The 14540-nt window shown below is 33.5% G+C and overlaps 2 protein-coding genes across 4 annotated transcripts in view; both read left to right on the top strand.

Moving 5' to 3' along the window:
* The window catches only part of LOC127699226 (ATP-binding cassette sub-family C member 5-like), a 173856-nt gene that overhangs the window by 141659 nt on the left and 17657 nt on the right, over nt 1-14540 (top strand). The window lies entirely within an intron of this gene.
* The window catches only part of LOC127737478 (ATP-binding cassette sub-family C member 5-like), a 73720-nt gene that overhangs the window by 41523 nt on the left and 17657 nt on the right, over nt 1-14540 (top strand). For 2 of the 3 annotated variants that reach the window (XM_052248198.1, XM_052248197.1), the window contains exons 19-26: nt 6085-6244; nt 6541-6702; nt 8480-8664; nt 9360-9536; nt 10617-10746; nt 12426-12708; nt 13496-13682; nt 14159-14248. In XM_052248198.1, the coding sequence (XP_052104158.1) occupies nt 6085-6244; nt 6541-6702; nt 8480-8664; nt 9360-9536; nt 10617-10746; nt 12426-12708; nt 13496-13682; nt 14159-14248 (1374 nt within the window). The remainder of the gene's footprint in view (nt 1-6084; nt 6245-6540; nt 6703-8479; nt 8665-9359; nt 9537-10616; nt 10747-12425; nt 12709-13495; nt 13683-14158; nt 14249-14540) is intronic. The other variant, XM_052248199.1, reaches the window with a different exon arrangement.

The following is a 14540-nucleotide window of genomic DNA, read 5'->3' as shown; positions in this document are numbered from 1 at the left end:
TCAAACTTGATTACTTTTGTTCTATTTATAAATCACTAAGATTTAAATCCAGGTAACACTCAAAGAAGGATAACTCAAAAACTTTACAATCCTCCCCACTAAGGAGACAAAATAACATTTTTGTCCAACCCAAACACTCTCTCATACCCGATACAAAATAACCTACCTGTCTACATCATTTAGACAGAATCTTATAACTGCCAAGAACAACATGCATAAACATATATACAACTATACACACCACCTGGAGTATTTCAGGGGACTTCTATTTCTCCAACCTGGACAACGCATCTGCCACAATGTTCAACTTACCAGGCACATACGAAATTCTAAATTTTAATTCCTGTAGGGTCAGACTCCAACGTAATAATCGCTGATTACTCATCTTCATTCTCTGAAGCCATTGTAATGGTGCATGATCTGTTTCAATAACAAATTCCTTACCTTCTAGATAAACCCATAAGGACTTCACAGCCCATACTATAGCATAGCATTCCTTCTCTATAACCGAATACCTACGCTCAGCATCTGAAAATTTCTTACTCATATAAAGAATCGGATGTCTGCCATCTTTAAACTCTTGTTCAAGTACACATCCAACGCCTGTGTTACAAGCATCAGTACATAAAATAAATGTAAGAGAAAAATCAGGCGCTCTCAACACTGGTTCTGATGCAATCATAAATTTCAACTTGTCAAAGCACTGCTGATGTTCACTGGTCCAATTTACCTTGTTTGGCAAGCCCTTCTTAGTGAGGTCTGTGATTGATGCAGAATACTTGGAAAAGTTTGATATAAATTTCCTGTAGAAACCAATAAATCCAATAAAAGATCTTACCTGTTTCTTTGTCATTGGTGGTTTAAAATCCACAATAGCCTGAATCTTATCCTGTGTAGGCTGGATTTCACCCCCACCTACTATATGTCCAAGAAATTCTAACTTACTGAATCCAAAACAGCATTTTTTTGGTCTAGCTGCTACATTTGCTTTTCTAAGAGCAAGTAATACTAACCTTATATGTTTCAGATGATCTTCAAATGTATCACTATAAATTCCAATATCATCTATAAATGAATCAGCAAAGCCATCACAGTCTTTCAGGACCTTTCTCATCAGACGTACAAAAGACGCACTAGAATTTACCATACCAAAAGGCATTACTGTAAATTGATAGTGACCCATCGGTGTCACAAAAGCACTTTTCCTCTTGGCATCTTCATCTAGACTAAGTTGCCAATATCCCTTGGTTAGGTCTATCTTACTTAGAAATTTTGCCTTACCTATCTTATTTAGCACAGAATCTATCTGCGGCATCGGTGCTGGATCAAATTCCGTAATTTTATTAATTTCCCGGTAATCGCAACAAAACCGTATTGATGAATCTTTCTTTTTCACCAATACCACTGGAGCTGCATACGGGCTATCCGAAATCTCAATAATGCCAAGTTTCAACATGTCATCAATTTCTTGTTGAACCTTCTCTCTAAGTGCATACGGAACAGGATATGGCTTCCTATACACAGGCTTATCTGTAATTAATTTTACCTTATGATGCACAAGATCTGTCCTCTTTGGTACATCAGTAAATATGTCTGAGAATTCCCAGATCAGTTCTGAGATTAACCTATGTTGCTCATCTGTTAAATCCTCTGAAATTCTGACGTCATTTACTGTTTCTTTACCTATCAGCTGAGGAGTTACTTTATAGTCTACATCTATGTATTCATCTTCAAACTTATCTTCCACTACATCTATACATGCTAAAAATTCTACCTCATTTTTCAGTGCTTCAGGACGCTCATACCATGTTTTCAACATATTCACGTGATAAACTTTCTCTTTACCTCTTACCTTGACTTTATAATCTACTGGTCCTACCTTATCTGTAACAACGTAAGGCCCTTTCCACTGAGCCAAAAGTTTACTTTCACTAGTGGGAAGTAGAACTAATACCTTAGTACCAACCTCAATCTCTCTCGATCTTGCCTTCTTATCGTAATACCTCTTCTGTACCTGTTTTGCATTCATTTCATTCTGGTGTGCTAACTCAGATAACATTTTCAGTCTCTCTCGAGTTTCAATCAAATAGCTAAGTACAGACGATTGGCAATCCTCTGGTTCTTCCCATTGTTCTTTCAAGACAGACAGTGGTCCTCTTACATTTCGACCATACAATAACTCAAATGGCGAAAAACCTGTAGTATCATTTGGTACCTCCCTATAAGCAAATAATACATATACCAGGTACTTATCCCATGTCTTTGGTTCTAGTGAAGCATAGGCTTTCAACATAAGTTTCAAAACACCATTGAATTTCTCACACATTCCATTCGTCTGAGGATGGTAAACACTGGATACCTTCTTTTCAACCGTTAAAAGTCTGCATACTTCCAACATAAGTGACGACTTAAAATTTGATCCTTGGTCTGAAAGTAACTCTTCAGGGAAACCTACTCTAGAAAATACTTCCATCAATGAGTCAACAACTGTCTCTGCATCTTGGCTTCTCAAGGCAACAGCTTCTGGGTATCGAGTGGCACAGTCCACAATTACCAAAATATACCTATTTTTTCGTTCTGTAACCGGTAATGGTCCAACAAAGTCAATAGCAATTCGACGAAAAGGTACATCTATTGGAGGAATACTCACTAGCGGTACCTTTGCTGACTTACCTTTTGTACTTCTCAACTGGCAAACATGACATGATTTACAATACATAGCCACATCCTCAAACATACCTGGCCAAAAGTAATGATGTAATATTCTATCCCTAGTTTTCTTTATACCAAGATGGCCTGAAAGAGGAATATCGTGAGCAAGTTCCAGTACTATGGCCCTATACTTCTGTGGTAAAACAACCTGATATATCTCTTCCTCACTGGGAGTCACATATACTCTGTATAGTATTCCTGACTTCATTATGAAATAGGATGACTGTTGTCCTGGATTTTCCTGAACTAAGCTCCTTACCTTATTCAAAGATTTGTCGTCAGCTTGAGCTAATTTTAACTCATCTCTGCTATACATCTTACCTACCTGTGGTAATATATTATCTGTTACATGTTCATTTAACTTGTCTATACTTATTTGTATCTTTTCTTCTTTTTCGTCTTCTTGTTTCTTCTTGGCCCTTGTTTGTACAGCCTGGCATGTGTCTTGATCAATATTCTTACCATCGTTTTCTACTTTTTCAGTGCATACATCTTTAGGAACAGAGATATTTACATAATTACCTATAACTAAGTCCGCAAATGGTATGTCTAAAATCAGTGCCAACACTGAACCAGATATGTATGGTGTAGTAACATTGATCCATACCTCTTCACAGTTTCTGACAGATCCATCTGCTAACCAGATATCTTTCATTTTACCTGTTCTCTCCATCCCTTCTACAAGACTACCATGTACAAAAACTGTGGAACTGCCGGTGTCACGTAAAACTGACACTGGCTTACCTTCAACTGTACCTTTTACAATTTCTATACCAGGACCCTTACCTTCATCAAATTTTGCATTTACAGCTACTCCTGATAGTTTCACAACTTTACCTTCATCAACATCCTTCCTTTGTACACACTCTAAAACTTTATCTTTGTCTACACAAAGTCCAAAGCTACCTTTCTTACCTTTTTCCGTACCTTTCTTTTCAGTGCAATCATAACTCAAATGTCCTTGTTTATGACAAATGTAACAAGTTTTAGGTTTACTGTTATTCTGAGACATGAACGGTTTTCTGAAATCCTTACTCTTTCCTACCGGTAGATCCTTCTGTAAGCCTCTGGTTTGACCACTATTATTACCTGATTGAGGTTTCATCTTGAAAGCATCATCTGATACAAGACTCTCAATCTTGTGAGCCACTTGATAGGATTCAGCTAAATCAACAACTTCATGAGCAGATTTAGGCTTGTGCTCATTAACCCAAAGCCTTAAATCCTTACTACAAGTTTGGAGTAATTGCTCACGCAACATCAAATCCAACAGTTTTTTATAACTGTTACCAACACTCTCACGTTCAAACCAATGTGCTAAATACCTTTCTAGCTTAACCCTGAATTCTCTAAATGACTCGTCTTTTTCCTGAATAGCAGACCTAAATTTTTCCCTGTAGGCTTCTGCAGTTAACTCATACCTTTTTAGAATTGCATCTTTAATCTTGTCATAATTACCACCATCAGCATCACTTAAACGAGAGTATGCCTTACCACTCAATAATGGCACAATACGAACTGGCCATTCAGACTTTGCCCATTTATGCAAGGCTGCTAGTTTCTCAAAAGACTTCAAAAAAACATCTGGGTCTTGACCTTCAATAAATTTTGGTAACTTACTATATTTCTGATCTCCTTTGTTAGTAACAGGTGCTGCAACACCTAGAGCTTGTTGCACTGCTATCTCTTTCTCCTTAATCTCAAGTTCACGCATGCCTATTTCTCTTTCCATCTCTGCACGTTTCAAATCACGATCTACTGCACGTTCTTCGCGCTCCGTCGCTTGTATTTCCTTCCACAGGGTCAGACAATCTGTAACAGACCCCCCTTTTTCTACTAACTCGGACATCCATTTAGGCATGTCCATGACAAAGTTGAATTTCAGTCAACTAGTATAAACCCTACTGACAGATCCCACCGTGGATGCCAAATGTAAAGAAGTGAAATTTTCACTTCTGGGTTCTTTTAGTAAGGGGGACAATCAAATAGATCTGTCAATTGGGCGTCAAACAAAACTAAATAAAAATTTGCATTTAATAATACCACAACCACAAGACAAACACAAAACATAAATATACACATATGAAACAACCTCTCCACGACCTCTCTTCTATCTCACATAGACAATGACAAATACACCGAACTAAATACACTTAACTAAAAGTTAAAATTAAAAGTAAATAAATAAATTAGTCCATCACAGTCCATAAATCACAAGTCTATATCAATCCAGAAATCTCAAAGGTTGTTCTCGATTGATCCGAATTACTATACTGTTCAAATTTACAGTCCGTCAACTTGACAAATATTGAAAAACCAATACTTTGACAACATAACGTTAAATACTTCAGTCTCTGAGACAAACTGTCAAACAAGTTTCTGCTATGTTTTAAATTGTAATTGTCCCGAAACAAATTCACTGACGGACTATTTAACCACACAGATATTCAGGTTGTTGTAATACTTAATACTTGAAAACTATCTGTTCCATTTAAACTATCAAATGTTAACCATACACACAGTATATATTTATCCTCATCTGAGATTCAACTTTATATATAGGAAATTGTCCCATTTTACTTATCACTCCTTTCTTTTAATGGTCTAAAATACTTCCATAACTCAACAAGTCCCCTGGGAAAGAAACAAAACACAATTTTAAATAACGGACCGATTTAATCCCGAATAAACGTAATAATTTGACAACCGTGCGCGCCATAATTACAATATGACAAACAAAATTTGATATCTCGTGCGAATATTTGAAACAGAAGACATAAGGGCGGGGCATGGTGTGTTTGTGTGACAAAACCTACCTGGGAGTTCTTTATTGTCCTGATGGACAAAATATTAATGAATTCTCCTGAACTGATCATTCCTGATATAATATCTGCCCTGACAATAGTCAAACTCCAACTCCAAGTTCCAGTCAGTTTTCAACATCTGACTTCAACACAGTCCAGGTGTTATACTGACAACACCTTATCTCAAGACTAGTGTTTCTAAATTAACCTGCCTAACCAGTTTCTCACCTTCACATTACCTGTTTGTCAAACTTGATTACTTTTGTTCTATTTATAAATCACTAAGATTTAAATCCAGGTAACACTCAAAGAAGGATAACTCAAAAACTTTACACTGCTTAACCGAGGAACATCACCTAGAAAAATGGAAAATCTTCAAATTTAAAAATTTGTTTTGCTTCATTCCGCCTCAGCATATGTTTAAGCTTAAAGCACTGTTAGAACATGAAAATGCTTCTTTTTGCAAGCAACAGAAGAAAACTACAAAAATATACACCAAACACCTGGACTTTAGCGAAAAAGGTATAGATACAATTTTCTATTGAAATGCCTATATATGTTGTTGCAGTATCTGAGTCAATGTGATGGAATAATTGTGTTATCTAACGGGAGAATAACTGAGAGAGGTAAACATGATGAACTGATGGCTAGAAATGGAGAATATGCTAATCTTATAACTACATATTATACCCAAGATGACAACCAGGATATTGAGGATGATATCAGAGGTGATTTTGTCTTGATTTGTTATATATGACAAGTTTAGTGTGTATTCAGAATAAAGATTGTGTACATTCCTTTCTTAAATTAAAAGCCTTATTATTGACAATATAAATATATTGACAGCATTTAGGTCTGGACTCAAAATACTATTTGCTTATGGGTAAACTTTAAATAATTTTAGTGTTATTGTGTCAAATAATGAAAATGTCCAAAAAAGGAAATATCAGCTAAAATGATAAAAAGACTTTTTGGGGGAATTATTCGGTTTAAACCATGCAATTAACAGTCAATATTTTTATAGAAAGAATTAATTCCATCCCAGGATCACCACAGCCAGTGACCACTATTAGACAGAGGACATTTTCTGATTCTTCACAGAAATCAGGATCTCACAGACCCGGGTTTAATCAGCAGGCCAGTGTCATGTCTTCCACTAGTAATAAAGAAGAAATGAAAAAAGCAGGTGAGGTCATTATATTTATAGTACTGTTACAGGATTCCATCTGCAGGCCTTTGAGTTTTTATCTGTGGAATGTATGTTCAATTTCAATGGTTTAAATTTTATCACTGTTTTGCTTCCTGATTATCTCCACTCAAACTATATGCAGTGAAGACTACAACATTTAGATCAACCTTAATGTTAACCATTGAATAAAGGGAAGTGACCTGAATATAAACATCAGTCCTTGTAGTATGTGTCATGTAATCCCAACATTCTTACAAAGATGGTTTCAGCAAATCAAGAGATGTCACAAACAATGACTTCTAAGTTGCACACATCTCTCTTGATTGAAAATTGCAAATTACAAATAAACAAGTATTACGAAGGAAACCTATTGGGTAACTTCCTTTGTGAATATAGATATAAATTGTAATGAAAAACAGCTTTTAAAGATCGATTCTTTGATCAACAATGGATAGTTGTATCATTGAACATTATATCACATTGCCTTATTATATCTCCACTCTAGTAGTGGGGCTATATTGCATTCACCTTGTCTGTCTGTTCATTCGTTCATCCAACAAATATTCTGTCGCACTTTTCTCAAGTACTACCAAACAGAATAACTTCATATTTGGTCAGCAGCTTGACAGTGGTGGGTTATGATATGTGACCTATTTTTGATTCTGTCAGACACCTACTTCCTGTTTGCTTATACTTTGAATTTTTCAATTTGTTGAAGGAAGTTAATATTTTTTGTCACACTTTCCTCCAATACTATTAAAAAGTATAAATTCATGATAATTCAGCAGCTGTCACTGATGAGTTGTAACATGCAAGTGTTTTCTATCTGAAAGACACTTACTTCCTAATTTCCTGTACTTTGAATTACAAGTGGAATCATGCTTAGCAAGACAAATCATGCAATCTTGTTTTTTTTATCTCGCATGCAACCAAAGTCGCAGAATGCAAGACATAAGGATTACAATCCAGTGGCGGGAGCATAAACAATTTGTACTATGCTTTATATTTCAGAGGGTAGAAGATCTGGAGGCTTCATACTTTGTATACAGATGGTATATGTTACAAACTTTCCATCTGCCATATCTCTGATGTCTTTGACCTCATTTTCATGGTTCATTGGTCAATGTTAGGTTTTGTGTTTTGGTGTGTTTTTATAATATTATAAGCAACAGGTCAACTATATTTGGTGTATTGAATGATTGTTAGGTGAACATGTCAGTCTGACTGGTTTCATTTAGACTTGACTTCATTTTCACGGTTCATCGATCAATGGTGAGTTTTTGTGTTTTGGTCTGTTTTTTATAATACTATAGGTCATCTATATTTGGTGTATGGAATAATTGTAAGGTGTACATGTCTGTTTGGCAGAGTTCATCTAACCTTGACCTCGTATTCATGGTTCATTGGTCAAAATAAGTTTTAATGGTGTGGTCTGTTCCTTAGACTATAAGTAAAGGGTTAACTATATTTGGTGTATGGAAAGATTATAATGTGTACATGACTGTTTGTCTGGCTTGGTGTATCTGTCCTTGACCTCATTTTCATGGATATTATGTTAAGTTTATGTGATACTTGTAGACTATCAACATAAAATCAATTAAGGTTATTACAGCAGGTGGGATATTTCAGCATGTGCACTCTTGTCATTGTAAATGCTCTGATTTATAGAAAATAATTATTAAAAGTTCTTCTATTTATATGATTGTTTTATAGGAAGCTGGTGTGTATTTAACATTATTGAAGAACCTTAACCACTAATCTATTTGTTTTATAGGAAAGCTGATGGTTGCAGAGGAGATGGGAAAGGGAAAAGTGACATTTAGGACATACTGGGATTATATACAAGCTGCTGGTGGTGTTATTATATCTGGTTTTGCAGTTCTCATGTTTGTTTTGAATATAGGAATCCAAACTGGCAGTAGCTGGTGGCTATCGTACTGGTTAGATCAAGGAGGTGGGGTGAGTAGACTAAATGCAGAACTACTTGGTGGTCTTATATGATCTTTAAGTGATTATCAGGGTACAGACAGGTAGTGCCAGTAGTTGGTGGCCATCATATCCATCAGATCAAATAGGCTGATTAAGCAAGAAGGAACTCCTGGCAATCTTAATGCAGTGGCATGTCCTTCGGAATATTATGGTTCAAATAGGTCAAGTGGTGAGAGGATGTCATACTTTCTACACCAAAGATATAAAGCAAATAGTAGGTGGTTAGACCAAGAGACTTCAGTAGGTATTTAGGGACTGCAGGGTCTGGTTGTATCTAGTACAGATTATCAAGGATAAAAAAGACTGCAGTTTATTGTTAGACAAAAGAAACTTTAACAATAAATATTGACTGCAGGATCTGATAGGATTGAGTACTGCTTACCAGGGGTGAAACTGACAACTAGTTGTTGGCTGTTCCAATGTTATTGTGTAGGTAACAAGAAAATTCTTGTTCTCATTATTTTTAGTGCTGACTATAAAAAGAACAAACAGGTATTGGTGGTTATATGCCATGACCGTTTATTACTTTAAAATTGATAGAATTTGGAAAAATGCATAAATGTTGAAAAAATTAATAAAAGGAATATATGTACAATATTGATTACTTTTTTTAAGATTACTCTCTTTTAAAAGATAATCGTAATTATTTTATTATTTCATTGTAGAACATTACCATACCTTTCCCAGGTAACCTGTCCAATACAACTAACATCACAACAGTCACAGTCCTGAGTAGAAACATAAGGGATAATCCTGATATGAATTTTTATGTTACAGTGTATGGCCTTTCTGTTATTGCTATTGTGTTTTTAATGCTACTGAGAGCAGTTATCTTCATGAAGGTAGGTTTCAATAGTTGTAAAGATCATTTGTTCATGGAACAATATTACTCTGATTCCTTGTTTGGCCAAAAAACTAAATTGGTGCAAAGTGTTTTGAGACTTGCATTAAAGACATTGATATACATGTATGAATATATACAATAAGTATTAATCAGAATTGAAAGGTTTTTTAAACATGACTATAAACTGAGATTTTCCATTTAAAAGCTTAAATTTCACCTTTTTTTTTTAAAACACAGAAATTGCATTTAATTGAGATATGTTTGTGTGTGGAACATTTCAAGCACATTTATAAAAGAACCATGTATATTGATAAGAGAAATGTTGTTCATACTGACAAATACTGTAGTAATAACATAAACGGTACCAGATGCGCATTTCGACAATAAATGTCTCTTCAGTGATGCTCGAGGCCAAAATATTTGAAAATAGTAAATTGTCTACCGTACTTGGCTGTGTATAATCAGTATGGGAACTTATTTTTGCTGCGGGTATTCAGGAAAAAACTTTTTGTCACTGGTTAAAAATGTTCGGTGACCTCTGGTAATTTCAAGTTGTGTGTGATTGTTTGCAGTATTTTCATGGAAAAACAATTTTCTATTATCAAGTAGAAGTTGAAAATATTTGTTAATGATTTTAAAACACTTTACGAGTGTTAAAATAAAACAAAATTACAAATACCAACTTGAAAAGTTGTGTTTGTCATTAAACAGAATGAGGAAAAGAATTGTAAATTGTAAACAATTACAGTGAAAGTATACAGAAACTCCATACTTGATAGATATTACAAAAGCATACAACTTTGAAAGTAAAAAAGTGCCGTCCTTAGTAAGATACTGTTACATATAATATTCATCACATTAATGTTTGAAGGACCTTTAGGTAAAACAAAACACATACAGTAGTATGTAACACCAGGTAACGGTAGTTGGTTTTCACATTAACTCTATATTTGCCAGAAAGCCACATGAAAATAAACCAAAATTATATCCTTTTTCACAGTAACACTTAAATAAAATTGCCTATGTTTGAAATTGACACCATTTTACACAAATAAGTAAACTAAATTTTATTTTACAGGTGACTCTGCATGCTTCCAGTAATATGCATGATAATATTTTTTCCAAGATTTTAGCTTGTCCAATGGAATTCTTCGACACAACGCCAGTTGGAAGAATTGTTAATAGATTTTCTGCTGATATGGATGAAAGTAAGTTAATATTCATTATAAAACAGATCAATACTAAAATCCGTTGTTAATGATGTCAATAGTTCAACTACAATCTTACATTCTTTGATTGGTTTTGCACATGTTCTTTTTTGTATGTTTTGAAAGTGGATCAATTAAGCAAAAATATACCAGTTTAGCGGGAATTTATGGAAAATAAATACCGTAATCAACATTTATCTGAAATTATGTCTTCCTAAAATTTCATATTACGATGTATCCTTAATAAAGATGAAAAATTATTTATGTTCTAGTTCGCCAAACTTACACAAACATAAATTATTATAACAATAAAGTCAACACATGTATCAGAAATGAGCTCTCCTTGTGAGAGTAGCATACTTTTATTATCTAATGTATAATAAAACTTCTCAAAAATCTGTTCATTTTACTTCTCAAACATATTACGGCTCATTCTCAGTCATAACAAGTGTATAAAAACAGAGATACATATACAGGCTCAATCACAGCCATCCAGTCAAAACATACAAATATACATCAATCTACAAAACAAGAAATACAAATTTAATATAAAGCATTATGAATAACCATTACTTTCCACATAAGAACAATAATCTGGCTAGATGAGGGTAGGTTGGGGGTGGTCTTAATAGAGGCAAGGCAGTTGTAAGGAGTATGGTACTCAGCATAAGGAAGAACTTCAAATAATTACATTATAAATTACATTTAATTTATATGAAACGGCAAGCATGAGAAACACGAGCCAAATCATACACTACATAGAATACCTGTATGATTTGGAGAATTATACCTGCAATGAGACAAATTTCATCCAATGGAAAACCATGGTAAACATTACATGTATTCTAAAACACGTGTTGATGTAAACAAACACACGTGTTTTACCAAAACAAATACATGTGCTTCCATACTATTAATAAATATATCGATAAAAGACATATTTCAGATATTTCTTAAATTAAAACAAGCTACGTTACCAATTAGATATTCTCTGTGTTTGTATGAAACTCTTTTTCATATTTTTTTGACTTTTCAATTCCTTCAACGTGACCTCAACATCATAAAAAATGTTTAACTCAACTGTTATCCAAATACAACATTGATTCTCAATTTGGTGACAAGCTGTGCCAGAGTTCAGGATAAACAAAGACTGTAGACAAAGGTCAACATTATAATGACATATCAATAGGATATAAAGAAAAGTGGAACAGATATAATCACACATATATATATATGATCAACATTTTATACAACAAAATTATATGTCGTTGACATTTACTCAGCCTATATTTGATATCTCAAATGAATCCTGAAATTTCTGATTAATAGAGTACAACATGTATGTACATTTAGTTACTCAAGGATTTTAACATTTTGACAAGACTACCATGTTACCAAACAAGTTTTGTTTTAGCTTGAATAACAGAAAAGAAATTATGTTTGAGATATAATAACAGAAAAGGAGTAACATAAAAAGGAATCTAAATTGATTACACACACTTGACGTTACCCTAACCAAAGGAAAGGTGCTTCAGTTGCTGTTCTTCATCTGAAAGTGACAGGCCTTCAACACAGAGCTAATGTTTACACCTCACTACAAGTTCAAGACGCCACCTATCACAAATGATTGTTTTTCTAATTTGTTACTTAATATATAATTCATACATAATCTTTTTCAGTTGATGTGCGTCTACCTGGAAATATGGAGATATTTTTACAGAATATATTAATGATAATTTTTGCATTAGTCAGTATATCTTATGTTTCGTCATGGTTTTTGATAGCTCTTGTGCCATTGATATTCTTCTTTGTATTGTTAAACAAATTATTTACTGCCTGCATAAGACAATTGAAAAGACTTGATTCTGTAACAAAATCACCAATGATAAGTCATGTGCAAGCATCCGTTCAAGGAATATCAACCATTCATGCATATGGAAAATCCAATGAATTTGTAGATAAGTAAGTACAATGTTTTTTAATTTAGAATAATTTAATTTTGGATGTAACACGTCTTCTGATTGGCTGAAAGTGTTTTGTCTATCAGATCATAGACATAATTTTGTCATGTGACCGTGACGTCATTAACGTTTTTTCATGATTTACTCCTTAAAAATGGAATTTAGAATTAAATTACAAGGAATGACTGTAATATTTTTTCTGTCTATTGGAAATACCTTAAAAATGTGATGCACACTTTCAAATAACCCGCGTATTCAGTGTGCACCACATTTTTGATGTGTATTTTTTCATAGACAGAAAAAATATTACAGTCATTCCTTAAATATTCAATATACAACACTATTCAGATTCCAAAAGACACAGTTGAAATATGACAAATGTTACCTTAGAAATTTTCATAAAGAAGTAATCATCACTTATTTATTGTATTTGAATAAAGAGAAAAATACCAAATATTGAACATTTTGCTGGAATTATGGTTCCTGTCCACATCTCATTTACTTTGTGCCTGGATATTCATGTCAAACATATCTAGTTTATTTCTATGACAGTAAACGAAGAAGCTTGTATAAAAAAAATATCTTAATATTTATATAAATAGTGATGTTGTGTTTACCTAAAGGAATAATTCTTTAGTGTAATTTTAAAAGCATGAAACAATTTTACTGAGTTATATTGAAAGTCTGTGCTAAATTAAAAAAATATCTTCATCTTTTTTTTTAATAAATAATGGTTTTTATGAAGAGAAAATTTCATGTTTAATTAATTTGCATGTTTTTTTTTCCAGATTTCATCATTTAATTGACACAAATACGGTTCCATATTTCCTGTTCGTTTCATCCAATCGGTGGTTAGCTATACGTCTTGATATTATCAGTGCCTGTGTGATAGCTGTTACAGGTCTTCTAGTTATCGTTAATTATGAAAGTATGACTCCAGCTATGGCAGGCATGGCACTAGCCTTTTCCATCCAGGTTTGTACAACCAATCATTGTTTTCACAAGATTTTCATGTCTTTAGTAACTTTATTTTTATGAATCAATTGTTGTATAGAAATGCATTAAAGAGACAAGGCATATTTTATTTTGTTAAATATATTCATATATTTCTGGTAATTCAAATAATACTTACTGTGATAGCCACTCATGAATTGTTAAGGTTTTTAACCACACATGGCAGATATGCTCGACTCCAATCTTAGTTGACAAGGATAGTCAGTAAAAAAAAATAACCGCCACAAAATAGCACAGTAGTGCTGAAAGTGGAGTTAAACACCAATCAATCAATCTATCAAAAACTTTTTTATGTTTGCTTTATATTGAAGAATGAGATTTAAGAGAATCTTTTTGTTGATGTATGGAATTAAAAATGTCAACTTTATGTTTACTCAAAGTGAGTGATATTCCAGTATCTCCAGTTGTAAACATCAATTTGTATTTATCTGTTTTAGATGACGGGTTTGTTCCAGTTTTCAATAAGAATGGCAATAGAGACAGAGGCCAGGTTTACATCAGTAGAAAGATTAAATCATTATTCCAGGGTAGGTCTTCAAATGTTATTTAGTATAAGACATGCCATAAAAAAATAGATATATACTATCAAATAGCCAACATAGAAGGAAGATGAGGTTTTCATGGCTACATTCATCAATAGTTTCACTCCAAATAAAAAATACCTCATTACAATTCAAACTGCAGTTGTAATTCATTTATTTATAAGTTGAAAATAAATCCCCGTAACATATGAATTATGAACTGAACATATTTTCTTAGCATCCTTTGTGTAGTTGTAGGCACATATACATTTCCAAACATATTGCTCATTATGTGTAT

Source organism: Mytilus californianus, unplaced genomic scaffold (genome assembly GCF_021869535.1).
Source record: "Mytilus californianus isolate M0D057914Y unplaced genomic scaffold, xbMytCali1.0.p SCAF_4, whole genome shotgun sequence".
Classification (NCBI taxonomy): Eukaryota; Metazoa; Mollusca; class Bivalvia; order Mytilida; family Mytilidae; genus Mytilus; species Mytilus californianus.
Note: the sequence above shows the minus strand (reverse complement) of the source record. Positions and strands in the feature narration are given on the sequence as shown.